General features: G+C 40.8%; 1 protein-coding gene across 1 annotated transcript in view; it reads left to right on the top strand.

The window, feature by feature from the left end:
- PAH (phenylalanine hydroxylase) overlaps window positions 1–9,554 on the top strand; it is a 65,551-nt gene extending 55,997 nt beyond the window's left edge. Inside the window, exons 9-13 of the mRNA XM_081822302.1 lie at window positions 1,350–1,406; window positions 3,282–3,377; window positions 3,838–3,971; window positions 7,237–7,352; window positions 9,207–9,554. Of these exons, the coding sequence (XP_081678428.1) occupies window positions 1,350–1,406; window positions 3,282–3,377; window positions 3,838–3,971; window positions 7,237–7,352; window positions 9,207–9,250 (447 nt within the window). The 3' untranslated portion in view covers window positions 9,251–9,554. The remainder of the gene's footprint in view (window positions 1–1,349; window positions 1,407–3,281; window positions 3,378–3,837; window positions 3,972–7,236; window positions 7,353–9,206) is intronic.
- The last annotated feature ends 12,772 nt before the right edge of the window (window positions 9,555–22,326 follow it).

Genomic DNA, 22,326 nt, shown 5'->3' with positions numbered 1-22,326 from the left:
TGCTACCAAGCTGGTCTCAGCCACTATTGTTTCTCACCCTGGGGACTGTGGTAGCCTCCTATCTGGTCTATCTGCCTCTACTCTTGATCCCCTACAATCTGTTCTCACATAGCAGCCAGAGTAAATCTTGGATGACATAAATTAGGCCTTACCACTTCTTTGCTCAAAACCTTGCAGTGGCTCCCATTTCACTGAAAGGAAAATCCTAAAACCTAAAATAGCCAAAAAATGTTCTATATGACTGAGCTCCAGATCCCTCTTTGATACCACCTGCCACTCTCCCCACTCTTATTCTGTTCTAGCCATACTGGTCTCTCCCTGTTATTTGAACCTACTGACATTTCTCCTCCTTAGAGAGCTTTATCACTGACTATACATGTGGCTTATACAATGATCTTCCCTCACACGTCAGCAGAGCCAACAACCTCACTTCTATCAAGTCTTTGGTCAAATATCACCTTCTCAATGATGCTTGCTCTGAAACCCTATTCAAAATTGCAGGCCCTCCCCCCGACCCGTTCTCCTGGCACTCCCACTTCCCCTTGTCCCTTTCTTCTTTTGTTTCTTCTTTCCAAATAACTTATTCCTTCTAATATACCTATGTATATGCTTATTATTTATTGTCTGCCTTAAATGTAAACACCATGATGTCCAGGACCTTTCTTGATTTTGTATACTGCCAACTATATAGAAGGCATTCAACAAACATTTTGGAGTGAATAAATGTATATAGTAGGGAAAGCAAATATATTTATTTGTGTATATACACTCTGTCTGATACAAAGCAGGCTGGAGAAAATGTTGTAAAAGGGACAAAGACAGACCACTAGGGGAATTCTGTAATTGGAGCTGCGATGAGAAGTGGTCCATAGTATTTCAGACTCTCTAGCTAGTATTTACCTGGATGGATGTCAAACATTTCTCAGCAATTCTCCTCTGGTATCTTCATGATACATGATTAAGGCACTCATTTGTATGCCAGGAATGTTCTGCTTGAGCTATGGGAGAATAATCACTGAGCTGGAATCAAGGAATGAAACTTTAGACACAACCTACTGTGTGACCTTGAGTAGGTCAGCTCCCTTCTCTGTGCCTCAGTTTTCTCATTTGTAAAGTAAATACAAAAGACCAAGTGATGAAATAAGGTTTTCCTGCTATAGAGATCTATGATTCTATGATGTGTGACTAGGGAAGACCTAACAGAATAATCAGGGTCTATCTGGGCCCTTCTGAAGGCATCTGGTCACCCATCACCTTCCTGTGGCAAGTACAAGGTCGGAGCTGAGGGTGAAGTTTGAAGTTAGGCAGACCACAGCCATGCCAGTGACTCTGTTTCTCTACAATTACAGGAAATTGGCCTTGCCTCTCTGGGTGCACCTGATGAGTACATTGAGAAACTCGCCACAGTAAGTTCCCTCTGCCTCTGGTGGATAGTGAGAGTGCAATAGGCTGTAGTCCTCAGATCTTCAAAGCTTTGATCCTCCCCTGAAATCCAGGTCATCTGGGGGAAAATATCAGAATATGCTGACTTACATTTACACAAATGAAATTTCACATTTTGATTTTTCCTTAATGGTCTGATTTTGAAATCAGCTACATGCAAATGTTTGCATGTAATTTTAAACAAAGTATCTTAAACAGGAATGGGCTGTAATGATAGCCCTTGAGAACCTTTGGGCATAAAGTGTGTGTGGGGGGAATAGCCTGGATTCATGGCTTTGAAGAGGAAATATTTACACACCTCTTTTGCACTGGATCTAGCATTAGGATCTTTCCTTTATTAGACACAAGGTTGGAAATGGGGGTGGGTTTTTCTCATCTTATTGAACACTTCTCTCTCCCCAGTGAATGTGATGACACTCATCCATTGAAGCATAGAATCAACAACTCTTCACAGTAGGGGGTTTTCTTCCTACAGACTCCTTTCCAACTTGAGTTTATCCCTCCCCAGTGTCTGAGTCACATTTCTTACAATTTGTTCAGTCTGGAAGATGAAAAATAAAGCTTTGTAAGGAATTAAGGGACACAAATGAATGAGAATTTATCAATAAGATGTATCAGTTTAGAAGTTTATGAAATCGGTTTAGAAGAGCAAAAATTTCCAGAAGTTTCTCACTGACCAGCTGCTCTGAGCCGCTGGGCAAGCAGCTTTTGCTTCCTCATCTCTAAAAATGGTTATATTAGTTTATATTCTGCCCACCTAAAAAGCATATCATAAGGGTCTGAAGAGTTAAGTGTGTGTGAACATAAATTTTTAAATGTTAGATTCTATATAGATGCAAGAAGCAGCTTTCAAAGAAGTTGAAGATCTTGGAATCTCTCACTTGTAGGAAGAAAACAAACTAAGAACTCAGAGCATCATGTTACCTGCTATGACAATGATAAAAGTACTCATCGCCAACATAACTTCTCAAAAAACAAAAACAAAAACCTTACTATTGATACACTGGGCAGGGAACAGCTCTAGGTTCTTGCTCTGCCTTTGATTTGCTATGTAACTGGATGCATATTGCTTGACCTCTCTGGGCTGAAAACACATCATCTGTACGTGAGGAGGTGAGACTGATTAAGCTGACAGCCTTCCCAAGTTTCACATTCTTTAGTGCAATAAACAGACTTACCTCATAACCCATCCCTAATTCTCTAAGACCATGACTGTCTCCAGCATCTAACTGGGCCCAAGGTTTCTCTTGGCCCTGGTCAATAGGGTTATGCCAGAATTCCAGGATCACCTTCCTCAGGCCAGGCATCTAGGACATGTTGGACTGGGAGCTGTTTAAAGAAAAGGACTTGGTTATTTGAGGAGGATAAGTGCAGTTGTTGGCAGTACATCAGAAACACCCCAAGTTTTAGCATGAATGGCAGGATGCCCTCAATGATTTTATCACTACCTGGTCTCCTACCTCCCATGACTGAGCTTGATGGGTTTGCATGGTAAGTCTGACCAACTAAAGGGAACATCTCATTATAGTTAATGCCACAGAGAAGAAAGCAAAAGGGGTTGAGGAATTCCTGTCATCTAGAGTTACCTTCTGGGGGTATCTTGGGGCTTCCTCAGTACTCCCTCTCTGCTTCTTATCACATCTTACATTCAGCCAACTCTTGATTCAACCAGTGACTGGATAGAGTAAGACAGAACACGGAGAAGTGACCCCAGGTCATGGTGATTCAGAGAACAGACCTGTACAAACGCCCACCTGGACAGTCCCGTCCTTAGCCCTGGGGCATCTGCTGCCTTTCCCTTCCTTGGGGTGTGCTCTCAACCTCACTTTCCATCCCAGATTTACTGGTTTACTGTGGAGTTTGGCCTCTGCAAACAAGGAGACTCCATAAAGGCGTATGGTGCTGGGCTCCTGTCGTCTTTTGGTGAATTACAGGTATGACCCCATTAATACCCATTTTGAGATTTAACCCAGGAGTTAATCCTCAAATGATTGGTACCTTAGCAGCTCTGATTTGTTCATGACTTTGGGTGTTAGATGTAGAAATTGAACTGCAAGTACACAAGTCTACAAAACAGAAGGGCCTCCCAATCCCAAGGCTGAACTGTGCCTACAGATGTATGCAAATCCATGTGGTTGGCTCTCACATCCTCTATTGATCATCTCACATGAAAATGGCTAGACGGAATTACTCCTTTCTAGCTGGACTATAGGTTTTAGATGGGCTGTGAGGGTAGGATCTAGTATATGTGAAATAATTCAGTTTACTGCATTTGGGCTGGGGTGTGGAAGGAATCAGGATGAGATGGGAAAAGGTGCACAAACAGCCTATGGGAGGCAAAAGGAACAACTGACCCAGACTTACCTGTGAAAACTTTCCACTTGCTGCCTGCAGTACTGCTTGTCTGGCACGCCAAAGCTCCTCCCCCTGGAGCTGGAGAAGACAGCCGTCCAGGAGTACACCGTCACAGAGTTCCAGCCCCTCTATTATGTGGCTGAGAGTTTTAATGATGCAAAGGAGAAAGTGAGGTGAGGTGGTGACCAAGGTGTGTCAAAAGATCTTGGGGACTCCTGATTTGGTCTGATGCCATTGATCTGTATGTGGTTGTCCAGGAGAGTGGACTCCAATGCTTATAGCAACAGTATGCAGCAGACAGAGCCTCCCCACCCTTGTCCTTTTCCACTTTATGTTTGGGAGGGGTTCCTTAGTGGGACCCCATTTCACAGATTATTGTCTGGACATGTTGACCCCTGCAGACAATTCTGCCACTGGATCCTTGTTTTAATGTAGCCACTAAGCCCAGACACTGAACTCTCTCCTGTGTACAGAGTAGCCACAGAAGGTCCCCAACAAATCATTCCTAGGATTCTTCTAACCTGGGGGAATTCCTTGTTCACTTTATTCTCCCAACATCTGCATAATTCACCTTCTTTGTTCCTTCAAATCTTCACCCACATTTAACCTTCTCTGTGTGTCTTTCTCTAACTAACCAACTTACTTAAAATCCCTACCCAGCCCCATCCCCACACTCCTTACACCCTTCTGCAATTTATTTTTCTCTTTAGCACCTGCTAATGTTTAATATATTATATGATTTAAGCTCTATTTGGGTAGGAATTTTTGTCCTTTTTGTTTTCCTGTTCTTTCCGCAGTCTCTGGAAAAGTGCCTGATACATAGTAAGCATGCAATAAGTAATAGGCAAGTGCATCAGTCTCAGAGACAATCCAGCAAAAGGCTGATGGGGATGGAAAGCTATCAGGACTCAGATTCTCAGCCCACTGAGCTGACAGCCCTGTCTATAATCCACTTGAGGACTCTCCTCCTATCAAGAGACAGGCCAGGCAGAGGGTCTACCTGGACATGGCTATCCTGATACTCAGTGTTTGTTACCACTTTTTTTTATATCTTATCCGTGAGGGATGATAGACATAGATATATAGGTTTCTGGGATCCCACAAAGCTGGGTATGCCAGCTTCCACTGTGTTGAGCTCAGGTGATGGAAGGTAAAATGCTTGCCCACAGGTCCACATGGTTTGGCCTAAAATGTCTCCCTTCCTCCTATCTCTCCAGGGCCTTCACGTTCTTTCAGTTATTCATTTCTAGTTATTTCCTAAATCTCCACTCCTTACTGGGAGTATAGCCTTCCTCTAGCCCCTAAAGTTTCCTCTCTGCCATTTCTGGGACCCTTTTGGGGTTATGGATTTCAGTGGGTTTGTGCATTATCCCTCCTGGGTAATAATAATCAGAAGAAGAAGGAGAAGAAGAAGAAGAAAGAGAAGAAAGAAGAAGAAGAAGAAGAAGAAGAAGAAGAAGAAGAAGAAGAAGAAGAAGAAGAAGAAGAAGAAGAAGGGGAAGAAGAAGAAGATTAAATGTATTAACACCTATTATGTACCAAATACTAAATGTTCTAAGTTGTTTTTCATGTATTGATTCATTTAAACTTCAAATAAGACTATGAAGTTTGCAGGTGGGGTTCAGAATCATAGAAAGGGTAAAAGACTCACCCAGGGTCATACAGCTGGTAAGTGGCTGACCCAGGGTTTGGACCCAGGCAGTGGTGCTCAAAACAGGATCTATCAAACCAGGATCACATTTAAATGGGCCCTCCTGATGATGACTTTTTAACCCAGGAAGTGATCAATCCCAGACCAGCAGAGAAGAGCTTTCCAGAACCTAGACTTTTTGGGCCTTTGAAATCCCACCCGCTCTGTCAGTATCCACAGCTCAGAGGAGACACCCACAAAAACTCCATCCTGCTGAGAGGTGACTCACAGAGTCAAAGGGAATGCTGAAAAACAGGGTTCAGAAAAGGAAGGGATTCTCTCAAAGCCTCCCAGCTAAGAGAAACCAGCTTCAACCATTTTCAGTTTCAAGATTCAAGTTCTAGGCAGAAAGAAACAATGCTGAGTGGGTCATGTGCCCACTCCCTGGCTAGAGGAGGGGCTGGGCCCTGAGACTGATTGCCTAGATGAACCCCTCTCTTGGCATAGAGGCAGATTGCGCAAAGCAAAGATGAGGTAAACGATGGGAATAAGAAGGAGGAGATGCAGAGCAGGCCAAATCACAGACATGCATTACATGCTTCATGTCACCAGTGGGGTTGAGAAAGCTATTTTCAGAGAAGTAGAGGTGGAGACATATACTTCACCATTTGTTCTTCTTGAGTCCCCAGTCACTAATGAAAGAGAACAGCTAACACTCATGTAGCACTTACTCTATACTATAACAGCACTTGCTATGACCCTCTCAGGTAGTACTGCTCTGTTCCAGTTTTATAGAGGAATGAGGACACCGAGGTGCAGCTTGCAAGGGCTGTCATTGGTAGAGGCAAGGTTTGAGCCCAGTGCCTGGCTCTGGAACTTGGGTTTCCAGCCATGATGATCCACCACTCTTGCCAAACTTGGAGAGCCCACTAGTTTCCCTTAGAATTGTCTTCTCAGTATGGCAGATTCAACTCTCACCAGAAGCCAACTTAGAAATATTATTTGTGATGCCATTGCATTTTATAGGTTATTGGGGGATATCTTATTATTTGCATTGCTTAATGTCCCTTATAAGGTCCTCCTGGTACATTCCTCCTAGACCCAGGAGTAATGAATGCATCAAGAAGACAAAGAAGTGAAGAACACAGGCCAGAGTCAGACTACCTGAAAAGGGTTTCAGCTGCACAATTTATTGCCAGTATGTCCTTGGTAGTCATTGAATCTCCCTAAACTTCAGTTTTCTCATCAGTAAAATAGGGATAGTAATAGTACCTTCCTTCTAAGGTTTTTATGAAGATTAAGTTAGGAACGATAGTTGTAAAAAGTATAGAACAATTAGGACCTCACATAGTTTTGGTACATAGGAGGCACTCAATTCATGTTAAGTTTCATTAATAACATAGTATTTTCTTCCATTCTTGAGAGCTGTGTTTCCCTCCTTGCATTGATTTCCAAGCATCTCAGAGCTTATTTTTTTCTATAGCATTCTTTGGCTAGATTTGTTTGCTCTTTTGATTTTATTTAATGGTAAGAATTTTGGCCTTAATGTATTCTGTGCTTTTATTGTAAGCTATCTCTGTCATTTTGGAGGTAGGTAACTAAATAAGTATGTGCCCATGTGTGTTTGTATATACACCTAGACACATACACAGAACACAAGGCTTCCCAAAAGGATCTCACTAAAATTCCATTTCACTTCTCAGAGCCCCTGTTCTAGTGAGATTGAAGTGAAATGCCACTGAGGAATCTTTTAGAATTATTTTTCCCTGAATGGTGCCCTTTACTGAGCTTTGTGGATTTGGTTTCAGGAACTTTGCTGCTACAATCCCACGGCCCTTCTCAGTTCGTTATGACCCATACACTCAAAGGATTGAGGTCTTGGACAATACACAGCAACTTAAGATTTTGGCCGACTCCATCAACAGTAAGTAACTTACACCCCAGGAGGCCACTCTCTTTACCAGAAATAGAGAGTTGTATTTTCTTGCCCTCACCATAGGAACAAAAAGAAATTTATTAAATATTGAATTAAGGAGAAAAGCACCTCCAGGTAAGCCTTTTGTTTGTTGAGGGAGAAAAATTAGGTAAAAAGGCCAGAATTGCTTAGAGTATCTTTTCTTCTTTGACCTTCCTAGATTCTATGCTACCTCCCACCACCATACCAGCTTTCCACCCTGGCTTGTCACTGCCATGTTCCTCTTTCTCCTTTGCCTCTCCAGTCTGTTTCCTTTAAGTGCCCAGTGGATATGGCTGTGCCTGGAATTCCAGCCCTTATAAGACAGGTTCTAGCTACTTTATTGGCCATCTAGTAGCTCAACCATGGGCCTTCCATGCTTCCAGGACAATGAGGATATTATAACAGTTGTTCATTTTAAAAATCACAGTATTACATTGCTCTTCACTGTATTTTCTTTCCAGTGCTTCAAACTCCCCTCCACAACACTGACCAGATTTTACTTCCCATACTCCCGCCTGGTTTCTGGCCTTTGCTCATGCAATACTTTATGTTTAAAATACTCTCATGCCCATTCTCATTTAGAGGTCCCCAATTCCAGTTCATCTTTTAAGTCTTTCATAGGTATCTCTTCTTGTAGGAAGACTGGTTTGGGTGTCCTTCCTCTCTTGGCATTCCTACAGATCCCTTTCTCAGAGCACATATCACTATATTGTTCTGTAATTGTTTACTTGTCTGACTCCCCAACAAGATCTGAGTAGAGGACCAGGTTGGGTTCACTGTCAAATCCCTGGTACCTAGCTCTAGTCCTAAAAAAGTATATTAGGTCCTCAAGAGTTATTAAATGGATGAATGAAACCATCAAAGGGGTGAGAAGCCTAAAGGGAGGAATTCTAGGTTAAGTGGAGGTTCCTACCTTATGTAACGCTAACAAAGGCCAAAAAGGCAGGTGGGCTTGAAGTATCCCTCTAATACCCCACTGATATTGCTTGTCCATCTCCAGGGTCCCTTCTACTTTTTTGAAGTGTTTTTGTTCCTGTGGCCCCTTGGCATGTGAGAATATGGCATGAATGGGAGCAGCTCCATTGTAGTCCAGTGGTCTAGCAATCTAGGTTGAGTTATCTGCTTAGACCATGCATTCTCAAACCTAGTGTACATCAGAATCATTTGGAGAGCTAGTTAAAAGTGAACAGTCCTGGCTCATAGCCCTAGACTAAATTTACTAAATTTGTGGTAAGTCTTGAGAGTTTGTATTTGTAATAAGGCCCTAGGTGATCCTGACACAGGAGGTTCATGTGAACCACACTTTTAGGTTTCATGGCTTAGGTCCTTGCAAACATCTATAGATGGTCCTGTAAAAGAAAAAGAGAGAAAACTGTTAACTCCTTCAATGGAAAGAGGAAGCTAATTACATTAAAACTTGTAAGTCCCCATGCTATAATTGCCCAAATCCTATCACCATAACTAATCTGTAAGCTCCTTGAAGGTTCGGGTGGTACCCAGCCTATCCATACATCCCACCAATCCCCTAAAGTGTTACACATTGTAGAAATTTAAAGGGTGTGTGGGCGCCTGGGTGGCTCAGTCGTTAAGCGTCTGCCTTCCGCTCAGGTCATGATCCCAGGATCCTGGGATCGAGTCCCACATCGGGCTCCCTGCTCGGCGGGAAGCCTGCTTCTCCCTCCCCCACTCCCCCTGCTTATGTTCCCTCTCTCGCTGTGTCTCTCTCTGTCAAATAAATAAATAAAATCTTTAAAAAAAAAAAAAAGAAATTTAAAGGGTGTCTTCTCATGATGTAAGTGGCCCATTTTTTTTTCTTTGTAGGTGAAGTTGGAATCCTTTGTAGTGCCCTCCAGAAAATAAAATGAAACCATGGACAAAACCTGTCAACTGAGAATCTGTTGCTGGAAATCCAACTACTTTCATTTCATCTGAAAAAGTTTGAAAAGCAAACCTTAATTTGAATTGATAGACTTAAATGCTTTTTGGAACAAGATGGAGGATGAACAAATAAATCAAAATAACTTGAAATGACATCATATTAATACATACCCCAAAGCATAATCTTTTGGGGTCATCTTTGATTTAGAGATGATAATCCCGTGCTCTCAATTCAATTAAAATCAATAATCTGTCACATTTCATCAAAGTTAATTAAAATTGGGACCTCATTTATTCAAGCTTCATATATGCTTTTGTTATTTGCCATAGAGAATTCCTAAAAGAATATATATCACTCGGGCGCCTGGGTGGCTCAGTTGGTTAAGCGACTGCCTTCGGCTCAGGACATGATCCTGGAGTCCCAGGATCGAGTCCCGCATCGGGCTCCCTGCTCGGCAGGGAGTCTGTTTCTCCCTCTGACCCTCCCCCCTCTCCTGCTCTCTCTCTCAAATAAATAAATAAATAAATCTTAAAAAAAAAAAAAAGAATATATATCACTCAATGTAAAACACAAGCTTGTCATTAGAATTGAATTTGTTGATTTAGTATAAATCTTAACCTACAAAAGTCATTTTCTATTTCAGTGAACTATGATTCTAATTATTGTTGTGTTTTACCCATGTAGATTTCCTTTAATTCAAGAGCCCATTAAAATAGTTATAAAGGTTGAAGTTCATAGCATGATATTGAAGCATTTCTGTATATTTTATTGTAATCATAAATACTGCCATAGAAGGTAATATAACTCCTCACCTGACTCCCACAACTTTCAGTATCATTTTCCAATTAATTCTCATCTGTTTTGTAGATATTTTGCAGACACATGTGATGCAACAGATGTTAACTGAAGGCTTGACTGGTAGATATTCAATAAATACTCATTGAAAGAATAAGGGAATACATTATTAAATAGTAAATCCTCAACATAAGTGAGAATTTTATGTTATGTTAAAAAAAGTCTAGTGGTTAGAAAATTTTGCTGTTCCAAATGTTTCTTGGAAGGAAATATTCCTCTCCATTGCCTTAGAAATACATTAACTGGATAATCTTGTGACAAGAAAAAATGATCAGTCTCAGATTTCCAACCCATTACAGGAGTTCACTGTGATAATCCAAGTTATGTCTGGATAGTCAACAGACTAACTTCTGTTGGCTGTACATTTTACACATACATGAGCATGAGTATCTGAGAAACAGTAGGGAGAATAACAGCATCTTTAAAGCTGTGCTTTGAAATTTTCACTCTAACACTTTATTTTGGAAATAGTTAAATCTTAAAGGACTTGCATAGTATTTCTTCACATGTGATTCTCAAACCAGCTGTATCATCATCAACAATAAATCCTGGGCACATCCCAGCTCTATCCAACTAGAATATCCAGGGAGGGAGCATTTTTAAGTACCCCAGGTGTTTTGTTTTTGTTTTGTTTTGTTTTTTGTGCCCAGCGAAGTCTATTGGGTACATTAAGTTTGAGAAAACGACTTCTGGTGGCCAGTTCTGCCAATTGCCAATTATGCCACCTTGCATAATTTACTTTGGATCTCAGTTTTACTTGAACAATGAAGGAGTTTAACTGGATGAATCAAGTTTTCTTCCAGCCTTGAAATACAATTCAAATGCTAACATGTATCTTTAAACAGATGTCCCTGACCCACTAACAGTGTGTAATAATACCAGCCCAAATATGCTAGAACAATTTGGTCTGATTGTGTCTGAGATCTCATTGCTTTGAAGTTGGGTTTGCACATCTGTATTTATTTCCTCATGCCTCTGTAGAACCCACTGACAAACGCTGATGCTAAAAGTGGTAATGTTCTTTTATCTGTTTTTTAGACCCCAAACACCCTGCAAAGGGACTATTTTGATAAATGTTTCTTTACTTTATATTACTCTGATTTCTCTTCAGATCGCATAAATGTAAATTAGAGAAGTTCTTGATTTTGGAACTAGAATATTTTATAGCATTTTAGACTGGATATTTTATTTTGTAGTGCTTTTTAGTCTTACTGAAAATAATTTAGTGTGTTTGAAGTTAAAGCTTAGGTTTAGTTTGCAATTTTGCAGAAAAAATTACATACTGAATAGAAGATAATCTTTGATTTTTTAGTAATGTGTTACTCAGTACTTAGTTCTTTTTATCTGGATATAAAGCCCAACTTACAGCAATGGATTCAATATATTTTCATGTGTTAGTATTATCTCTTTAATATTTAGTAAATGGGCTGCTTTTTTTTTTAGAAACAATAGTAATGCTTTACCGATAGCTATCCCTATTGTGTCCAAAAAAGAGAAATTCATGTAAGAACATTAAAAATTTTTAGTATTAGTGTTCAATAAGTTTCTAAAAGGATCAATTTAAATTTTAATTCTAGGTTCCTAAGTTATATAGCTTAACTGTTTATCAAAGAATCTAACACTAAAATGTCAACTTCATAAAAATATGAACCTTGCCTGTCTTTACCTCTAGAAACCTTAGCATATAGTACATAATAGGTGCTTAATAATCCTTTAAAAAATTTCTGAGTGAGGTGAATCATAGGGAGTGTAGTGAAGATTGTCTCTCACAAACAAGCTATTTTGCAGGAAAACTTGAGAAACAACTAAATTTGCAATTTTCCCTTTAAAATGCTATAGAACATTTTGCATCTTAATTTAATTTTTTTTAAAAAGATATTGTACCTTTAGAGTAGATTATGGCTAAGTAGTTTGTATTTATACTGCTTGAACAACAACTTACATATGAAAGTACTTAATAAATGTTTGTTAATTAATAAAGGAAGCAAAATTGTATCAATAAAATGTTTCAGTTATCCACAGTGGAGCTGAAATGGTCAGAAAGCAATGAGTGCCTTGCCTAACAGTTGCAAAAAATTACAGAGGAGACAAAATAGGAGAGGCTATAAAAATGGACTCTGCAAAGGCAAGAGGGAAAAAAAAATGATCAAAGCTTCTTTCCAGTGGAGTGTGTACCCACCCACCCCCACCACACACACAAGATCCCTGCCTTTTAATAGTTTTCCTGTGCAGTTTCAAAAACTATAAACAGTAGTAGATTTGATATGTGCTAGTAATGGCTTTAATAGTTTCTGTGCTGTGAATTTTCTCATTTATAATCTCACTTTTAATTCTGCTAGCTCCAAGATACAGTTTACCTTCTCCTGTGTAGTAAGCTTAAAGAATAAACTCAGAGTGGTAAGTAATTGTAGAGAAGATTGAATCTAGCCTTTTAGTATATACATACAACTCTTCTCTACAATATGATTCATAGTTGTTCAGTGTTGCTCTTCAACAATGTTTCTTTTGTATGTTTCTTGCACACTTTCTTTTATGACAATAGTCTCTAAGTAATAGAACATTCCTGAGAAAACGATGTACCTCCCTGAGTCCTGGGATCGAGCCCTGCATGGGAATCCGTGCTCAGCACAGAGTCTGTTTGGGATTCTCTCTCCCTCTCCCTCTGTCTCTCCCTCTGTGTGCTCTTTCTCTGAAATAAATAAATAAATCCTTTTTTTTTAAAGATGTACCTCCCTGAAAGATGGATGGATTTCCTGAGTCTCCAATTTGAGGGAGCAAAGCAGAGAGCATAATACCTGCTTATTTTTCAGTTTTCCTAAATGGATAAAAGATAAATGATTATAGCTTGAACTGCAGCCTTTATTTTTTTCTCAGATCATTCTTTGGAGTTAGATGATGTCCAAAGAAAGTAAATGTATCAGTATCCTTTACTGAGTTTATTAAAATTGGTGCATACTTTGAATGTTTATGATTTACTCTTCCTAGAAGTAAATTAAGGAATATCTACTTAAAAAGAAATAAACTTAGTCCTCCCTGAGGTCTCTTTATTCCTAAAGGTTCTCAAAGAAATATCAGCTGCCTCCTGTCCTTTTATGGAATCTCCTTGCAAATGGAGAGGGTTGTGTGGCAAAGGGCCGATTTCCACTATTCCTTCTGAGTGGTCAGGGGAGAGTGGAGTTTGGACTTAGAAGAGGGATTAGGAATGCATCTTCATTTGTATCTTTGAGTTTTTCACTTATGTCTCTAAAATGTGGGTTTTGGGTTTCTTTCAGAAGTCACTCATCCCATCACACCACACACACACACACACACACACACACACACACACACACACACACCATCCCTTTGACCTCGAAGAAGCCACAAGATGATATTTGGGACTGAGTTGGAGACTCGGCCAACACAGGCACAGAGAAGCTGACCCTTCCCATAGCCTTTACCGGCCCTGTTTGTGGGAGAATGTATTTCAAAGCCATTCTTTGGAGGGTCTTCAGGGATTGACACCACCCAGGAGTAGAGAATCAGTCTGGAGCAACAGCATTATTTGCAAAGGGTATCTGCTGGACTATGAAGGCTTTCTATCTCCTCCAGGGTCCTAATACTCCTCTCTGCCACCAGCCCTGAAGCTGTGGTGCCCAATGAGCTCCATTTCCTTGGCTTAACAAAAAGTCAGATTTTGGAGTGGGGAAGGAGAAAACAGAACCTTTCCAAAACTTTCTATTCCCTGAATGTCCTTGGGAAAGTCAGAGAGACAAGAGGCTCCCTGCTGAGTCCCTCTTGGGGGAAAAAAATTGTTTCCTAGAGTGGAGGGAAGTCTGGGATTAGAATATAGTGGTTTTATGACGTGAAGTGCCTCACAGGAGAGCATGCTGACGCTGGAGAGGAGTGAGAGGACAAGACTATTCACACCTTTCAGAGCAGAGTTTCTCAGCACCATGGACAGCCAGAAAGGTACCACTGGCATGGAAGGGAGTGGTAAAGCCCCAGAGCCTACCCTTTTTGGGAACAAAAGTCAGGATGGGGTAAGGGTCATGAAGAAGTTAGTACAGAAGCCAGGAAGCATGACTCTGATGATTGTCTCTGCTCACTGCAGACGTTGAATAAATTTTGGCTGAGTAATGGAAAGACAGAATAGACAAGTGTGACATTTATTCCCTTGGTGGCAATGACCAGTTTTTTGTGCTTTATACAGAGTAAAGCCAGGTACTTTTTTGTTAGTTAGTTTGTTTTTTTAGTGGTGCACTCCCATGCGATAATGTTTGAAATGGAAGGGTGTAACATTTCTCAGTAGTGCTGCTCTGGTAATCCCAATTCGAATGCCAGTTTTTCCATCAAGCTGAACCTAGTTGGATGGACTCTTACTCTCCTTTAGTCTCATTTTCCTCCTCTGTAATATAGGGAAGATGCATGCCTACCTCACAAGATTGTCACAAAGATAAAATAGCACATCGTGTACATAGAAGCTTCTCAATCACTTTCAGCAGTATCTAGCAATTTCAAATGTTTATTATTCTGTTATAAAGCACAAATGAGCTCCCATAAGAATTAGTTATTATATTTTTGTTCATCTTGGTTCAGCGATATGATCTCAGTTGGTTCTTCTTCTCCCTCTGCCAAAAAAGGACAGTTATTAGAGTGGCCTACATAAAGACTCTCTGGCTTCCATTTGAGAAAAGAATTTGACCAAAGCAGAATTTAAACCTTTCAAAACAGTCCAAATCTATATGTACATATAAATGTCGTGAGCAGTAAAATAGGAAATCTATATCAACTTGAAGCTAAAACTGTATGTGAAAGGGACAACTTTGAAGATTGAAATGGAAATGTCCTGTTTGAAGCTAAAACAACAGAACTTCACTTTCCACCTTCATTTCTGAAATTGGCATGCCATTAGACAGTTCCCTTCTTCCAGAGCTGAGGCATTACCAGTACAGTTTTAAATCACAATGTCCAAAAAGCCAGTATTTGCTCTGCTGCTAAAGACACTATTTCTCAACTGAGAATATCATGTTGTGCTCACTTTATGAAATAGTTAACATAAACAAGATTGATTTAAAAACCGAACATTCTCCAGACATGTTCTACTGAGGAACCAATACAAGAAAAAATGGTTTCACCTTGCTGCCTAATTTTAAGATCCCCTCAGGAAATGAAATTTGGGGGTGCCTGTGTGGCTTAGAATGTTAAGCATCTGCTTTCTGCTCGGGTCATGACCCCAGGGTCTTAGGATCTGCCCACCTTTCTCCCTGCTTAGCGGGTAGTCTCCTTCTCCCTCTCTGTCTGCCCCCCCCACCCCCGCTTGTGCGCTGTGCTCTCTCTTAAATAAATAAATAAAATATTTTTTTAAAAAAGGAAATGAGATTTGGGGAGCTATTTATCTTTCCATGGGCAGTAAGTCGAGACCAGTTTTAAAAATAAAAGTCATTGGAACAGTGGTCAGACCATTTCCTCCTCTGAGCACTTTGCTCCAAAGCCCACCCTATAAAAAGCCAATGTATAGGGCAAAGTAGAAATAAAGATTCTTGCAAAATAGGCTAGGACAAATTAGTCCTTCAAATAAGCTGATGTGATAAGAAGGAATCCTGTTCCTCTAAAAATATTGCTCCATCCCCATTCATTAAAGGATTGTAGAATAAATGTCACCAGAAATCTTCCATCAACTGTATAGTCTGACAGGGGGAAGAGATAAGCAATTAAATTATAATGATTAAAATAGCAGTTTATTGCACCTTTCGGGATTAATTTAACAAGTATTTGTTTGACCGTCTATTTCCTGCTCCACGTGAGACCTGGAGCATTAAAATGTTTACTGTGAGGGCGACCCAGCAGCACCTCAGTGGCCCCACTGAGCAGAACTGATTTAGGAGATCTATGTTTCCACCTATGCAACACCTCATTCTTCAGCCTCTTCTTTCCGTCCCTCTCCCAAAGCTCTCCAAACTAAAAGAAGGCAACCTCCATTTTACAGTCCTGGTTCAGAATCAGCTCAGATGAAACTGCAAGCACAGGATTCATTTATTTTTTTAAATTAAATTAAATTAAATTTTATTATGTTATGGTAATCACCATACAGTACATCATTAGTTTTTGAGGTAGTGTTCCATGATTCATTGTTTTCATATAACACCCAGTGCTCCATGCAGTAGGTGCCCTCCTTAATACCCATCACACGGCTAACCCATCCTCCCACCCCCCTCCCCTCTAAAACCCTCAGTTTGTTTCTCGGAGTCCATAGTCTCTCACTGTTCGTCTCCCCTTCCGATTTCCCCCCCTTCATTTTTCCCTTCCTTCTCCTAATGTCCTCCATGATATTCCTTATGTTTCACAAGTACGTGAAACTATATGATAATTGACTTATTCTGCTTGACTTAGGGTTCATTTAAAGAGGATTAAACCTCATTGTTTCGAAGATTCAGTTTCTATTTGGCATTAAAGGTTCATCCCCTCCACATATGGTAATGGGTTTTAAGCCAATCCCAGCTTCAGCCTGCCCTGAAATTATCAGGATCAGCTTGATGGCTTGGGGATCAGGAGTAGAGATGGCATAAGCACGTAGCTATGCAGCCTTCACCTCTCGCTTGTCCGCCTACATCCAGAGGTGGGGCAGGGGAGGGAGCTGGAGGAAGAATAGATTCCAGGAGGGGGCAGTGTGAGAGGATGGGAAACGTCAAAAGAGTTAACCTCTTTTAAATCCAGAAAGGGGAGCTGGCACAGAAGGGGAACGTGAAAAGAAATTTTCAGATTCGCCCAGGCAATGACTTAACGCTCGGGAGGGTGCGGAAACGTGACTCTCAGACCTTGCATGCGAGCAGGTTCATTAAAATCAGTTCCAGCTCTACAGTTGGGACTCCTTCATCAGCTGTAGTGGAAGATGAGCGCTCTGTGCTTGGCCTTAAATATCCAAGCGTTGACGTAGGCCAGGACCACGGACAGCTCCCGCCCAGCGGTTCCGGGGCAGTCTCCAGTTCCACCCGAAAGGACAAGGATGCGGCTGGCTCTGCTCCCTCCCCAGCCACCCCTGGGTGTCTTTTAGGAGCCTGGGGTTCGTCCTTGAGCTAGGCGCCCACAAAGGGCCAAAGCCAGAGAATCAACAATGGGGATCCCTATGAAGACCGAGGTCCCCAGCTCCCTGGGAGCTCAGCTTCAGCTCCAGAAAGGCAGCACCCAGGAAGATGACTGCGGGGAGAAGGCGGCTGCGGGGGCCCCCCCGGGAGTCGACAGGGCGGAGGTGACCTTGTTTTTTCTCCCCGAAGGAGGCTGGCTTGTTGAAATCAACCTAAGTCGTCGAGGTACCGCTTCTTTCTTTAGGTCCATTTTCGCTTCCAAGTGAGGGATAGGTGAGAGAGACGTGTCAGAAGACTGCACAGTGGAGCTGAGATTTCCCAGGGTGATAAGCTCAGTCACTCTCCGCTTTTCCCTCTACACCACAACTCTTGTCCTTCCTAACCGGCTCTTTGGGGAGAGGGGTTGGCAAGATATGTAATGCCTTTACTCATATTCCCCCTTTCCAGGGTCCCTGCTTCACCAACCACTGGGTGGTCTCCCCACTCCCCACCTCCCCTTTCCAGATCCAGCAATCTCCTGTGGAAAGAGTTGAGAGGAAGGTGGGTGACCAGGGCTAGGCTGGGGTTGAGGCCTGGGGGCTCTTGCCTTCTGCTGAAAAGTGGAGAGAGAATGTGAGATTATTCTGCTTCAAGTTAGTCTTCTCTGCTGGCTTCCACTATAAATGTAGAGGCAGAGTGCAAGGAGAAAAAGCCTTCCTGTTTCTCCAAGACTGAAGAAACATTTCACAGATACAGCCTTTGTTCAAGGAGATGGACCTTTTGTGGGGGCATGGTGGGGATGGGGTGGGTAGGCATGGAAAGCATATTTCAATTCAACTGAGCAACAGCTTCCAAGGCTTTGGTCTCTGTGAATCCAAAAAGATTCAGGGCTGGCCCTGGAAGCAATGGTCAAGATGGAAGACTACACCTAGGTGGAGGTAGGAGATGAGGGAGAGAAGATGCAGGAAGGAGGAGGGAAGGTAACTACCAGGTTTTCTTCTTGGTTGAGTATTGGGATGGAAATGCAGACACACTATTGCCTTTAAGGATTCGTAATTTAAATCATTGTTACTGGTTGTAGGCATCTAAACTAGAATTAGAAGCAGAAGTATTACTGGAAGGGAGTTTGGGAATCAGAAAAACACTCAGTTAGACTTTACCTTGGTTAATTCAAAGGGGGAAAACCCCAACCATCTGACATCTTTCATGCTGAATCATCTAAAAAGACACCACCTGGAGAATGTAAAAAGATACACTAAGATGACCTTTGCAGCAATTTTTGTATTAGCAAGTATTTTGAATCAAGTCAAATATCTATCAGTAAGAGATTGTTTAGGTAAATTATAATCTGTATAATGAAATATTGTGCAGGAATTAAAAAACAAAATGAGGTAAATCTGTAAATACTATCAAGGAAGTCCAGGAGGTATTGTTAAGTGAAAAAATCATGATCATATTTTTATTTTTTAAAAAGGCTGTCAATGGTATATAGGTATGTACATGGCCTATAGGTATATTTCTATAATCACAGAAGAAAGAAAAGACTGGTGAGGACCAGAATGTTGACAGTGGTTACTACTAGGGCTGGAATGGGTTGGAGACTACTCTCATTCTTTACCTTATATTCTGTTTTAAAGAGAAGAGAAATGATATGATTAAAAATAATTTGAATTTTGTTTTTTTCTGTTGTTTTTATTTTCTTTATTTCAAAATTTTCTTTTTTAAAAGATTTTATTTATTTATGTGAGGTAGAGAGAAAGTGAGAGAGAGCACAAGCAACAGAGAGGAGCAGAGGGAGAGGGAGAAGCAGGCTGCCCGCTGAGCGGGGAGCCTGACGTGGGGCTTGATCCCAGGACCCCGAGATCACAACCTGAGCCGAAGGCAGATGCTTTACCAGTTGAGCCACCCAGGTGCCCCATATTTCAATATTTTCTGTAACAAAGAAATAAACAAAGAAATAAATATTCTGAAATCAGAAATAAACAAGTATGTGAAGGTGTCAATTACTGATCCATCTTTCCCTTTAGTCCTTTGAAACAAATACTCACCATCTAGAATCCAGATCTGTTCCCAAAGCCAAGGGTGCTTTGTCCCAGCTAGAAATTTACATAAATATGACATTTCTAAGTCCAGTGTCAGCCTGGTTATTGATACCTTAAAACAAGAGTTCATAGATGTGCAGGTTCATCCAGAAGATAGAGGAATATCCTATGTTTCTATTAAGACTTTGTAAATCAAAACTGAGTAGAGATGAAGTGCTACTATTTTCCTGCATTTACTATGTTCACTAACATTGTTTCCTTTTAAGGGTAGTTCCTGGAATTACCAAGCACCACAATCTACTCAACACTTTGTTGTTTTAGAACTTTCTGATGAAGGAGAGAAGAACATAGTGATCAAGCAAGGGAATTGAAATCAGACTGAACTGCTGTTTTCCTATTCACTGAATCAGTGGTTTCACCACATTATTTACCACATTGTGCTTCTGTTCCCTTACCCATATGTGGGGATATAATAGTACCTACTTCATAGATTAGGTAAGAGCATTAACTAAGATAAACCTGTAAAACTTAGAAGATTGTGAAGTGTCAGCAGTTATTATCACTAACTCTGCCTAGAAAATGTAAATCAAGGGACAATGGAAACCTGTTAGGAGCAACTTGGATCTTTTCTGAAACTAAACAAAACAAATAAACAAAAACAAAAAAACTTACCACTTACCGTGGGCAAAAGAGATAGAGCTGGAGAATTGGGAATAGACTGAGGAACTTGAAGCTATAGTCCGCATACTTACATGGAATAAGGCGATGAGTTTTAAGATTCAGAACCCCTGGGTTCAACTCCTGGCTTTACCATTTACTGGATATTTGCACATGAACAATCATGTTACCCTCCTTTACTTTTTGTTAACTACAAAATGTCAACAATAATAATGCCCAGTTTATATGGTAGTACTAAGTACTGAATACTCAATACATGCTAGCTTTTTTTTTTTTAAAGATTTTATTTATTTATTTGACAGAGAGAGAGATAGCGAGAGCAGGAACACAAGCAGGGGGAATGGGAGAGGGAGAAGCAGGCTTCTTGCCGAGCAGGGAGCCCGATGTGGGACTCGATCCCAGGATCCTGAGATCATGACCTGAGCCGAAGGCAGACGCTTAACGACTGAGCCACCCAGGCACCCAATACATGCTAGCTTCTATTTGTCTTCAGATGCTATCAGTGACATAACCTATTTCTTTACCCTTACTACTTCAGGACAGAGGGTAAATTCCAGTGGCCAGTTGCTGCATTTCTCTTTCTGAAAGTTTTATCTGATTCTAAGGCACTTTGTCTGCCCTTATGGAAGACCAGAACTGTCTGGAAATTAATAACCTCCCATCAGTCTTCTATCAAGACACTGGCTCCCAGAGTTTCCTGATTGGGATTAAGTTCAGTTGCCCACAATAATAGCTGCTTGATAACACTTCCTTTACTTATTGCCTTTCTGGGGTGCCTGGGTGGCTCAGTTGGTTAAGCGACTGCCTTCGGCTCAGGTCATGATCCTGGAGTCCTGGGATAGAGTCCCGCATCGGGCTCCCTGCTCGGCAGGGAGTCTGCTTCTCCCTCTGACCCTCCCCCTCTCATGCTCTCTCTTTCTCTCATTCTCGCTCTCAAATAAATAAATAAAATCTTTAAAAAAAAATTATTGCCTTTCCTTCTCTGTTTTTCTTTCCTACTTTTCTAACTTCAGTTCTTAAGCTATTTGCACTAGAGTCCTTTTCTCAGGGTCTGCTTCTGGGAGAACCCAAACTAGGACAGAGGTACGTAGTGTTTTGTGATGATGATGGCAGCATCTGTTGCTCATACAAGCTTCTGCATTATTTCCTTCCAAGATTGCCATTCAAAAGCCCATATACTATGCAATTATTAATTTTAATGTTTTTTTGTTCTCTCTTAATTCAGATATCTTCATTTCTCTTCCTTACTTTTCCCTGGTTTCCAAGGAAAATACAAGATCTTGACAACTGCCACCATCTGGTAACCAAGGATGGACCCAGTTTGGACCATTATCTCCCTGAAAGTGAAATGTCCTTGTTTATCTGAATTCCATTCTATGACTTACTACTTATACTCTCCAAAATTCCAAAAGAGTATTCCAAGTAGGCTTTTCAGCTGCTCTGAAAGCAAATACCATCGTCACTGTCACATAGGAATCTGAGAGTTAAACTTCTATTTTTTTAAAGAATAGAAATCTGAATGTGGATTTAGGCTAGTATACATGATGCATTGCAAAATGCAAAAAAATTCTAATCCCAAATACATAGACAAAGGTAAATTGAACCCTCCTATTCATGAGTATCATGGAAGGAGCAATTCCACATAGTAGAGTGGGCAGTTCAGATTTAAACAAGCTGGGTTCTCATCCTGGCTCCTCCACCACTAACTGTGTAACCTTTGGAAATGGCATTTAATCTCACTAAACTTTGGTTTTCTTATTCGCAAATTGGGGATAAGAATACATACATACATACATATACACATACATACCTCACAGGTTTTTTTCTAGGGATTAAATATGCTAAGTATATTAAGTACTTAATACAACAGCATATAGTAAGAGTCCAAGAAATGTTGACCCTTATTTTCCCTATTGATAATAACAACAATATTTGATAGAGGAAACATAAGGTACCATATAGTATGCACTGAAATTATAGATTCTGGAAGCTACAAAGAGATCCTAGACATCTGACAGGACAATAATCCTCTAACCGAGGTAAGATGAGGTAACATTCTACAGAACCCACAATTGGTTTTAGCAAGCAAATACAATAATTGCTCATTACATGTTAGATATGATGGTATTGGTGTTGCTGTTGGAACAGGCAAAGCAGAGGCAAAGGGGGTACTAGTTGTTGGAAGACTTTAAGGTTATAGATCAGTGCAAAGCCTATTCATTGTCACCTGGAAGGTGGCCACAGGTAACACCTAACACTAGCTTAAAATAGGGGACCATTTCTCTTCTCTAAGCCAAGAATGTGGACAGGGACCTATCCATCTTGGAAGAAGAGGTGGGACTTCCTGGGCTCAGTTTGCCAGAGGGAAAATGGGTTTAATAAGTATGGCACTGAGAGGGAACTACATAGAGACAGAGAAGGGAGCATGATTTCTGCCTAAACAC

The sequence above is a fragment of the Leptonychotes weddellii genome, chromosome 5 (assembly GCF_054177405.1).
Source record: "Leptonychotes weddellii isolate Sample4059 chromosome 5, ASM5417740v2, whole genome shotgun sequence".
In the NCBI taxonomy this organism is placed as follows: Eukaryota; Metazoa; Chordata; class Mammalia; order Carnivora; family Phocidae; genus Leptonychotes; species Leptonychotes weddellii.
Note: the sequence above shows the minus strand (reverse complement) of the source record. Positions and strands in the feature narration are given on the sequence as shown.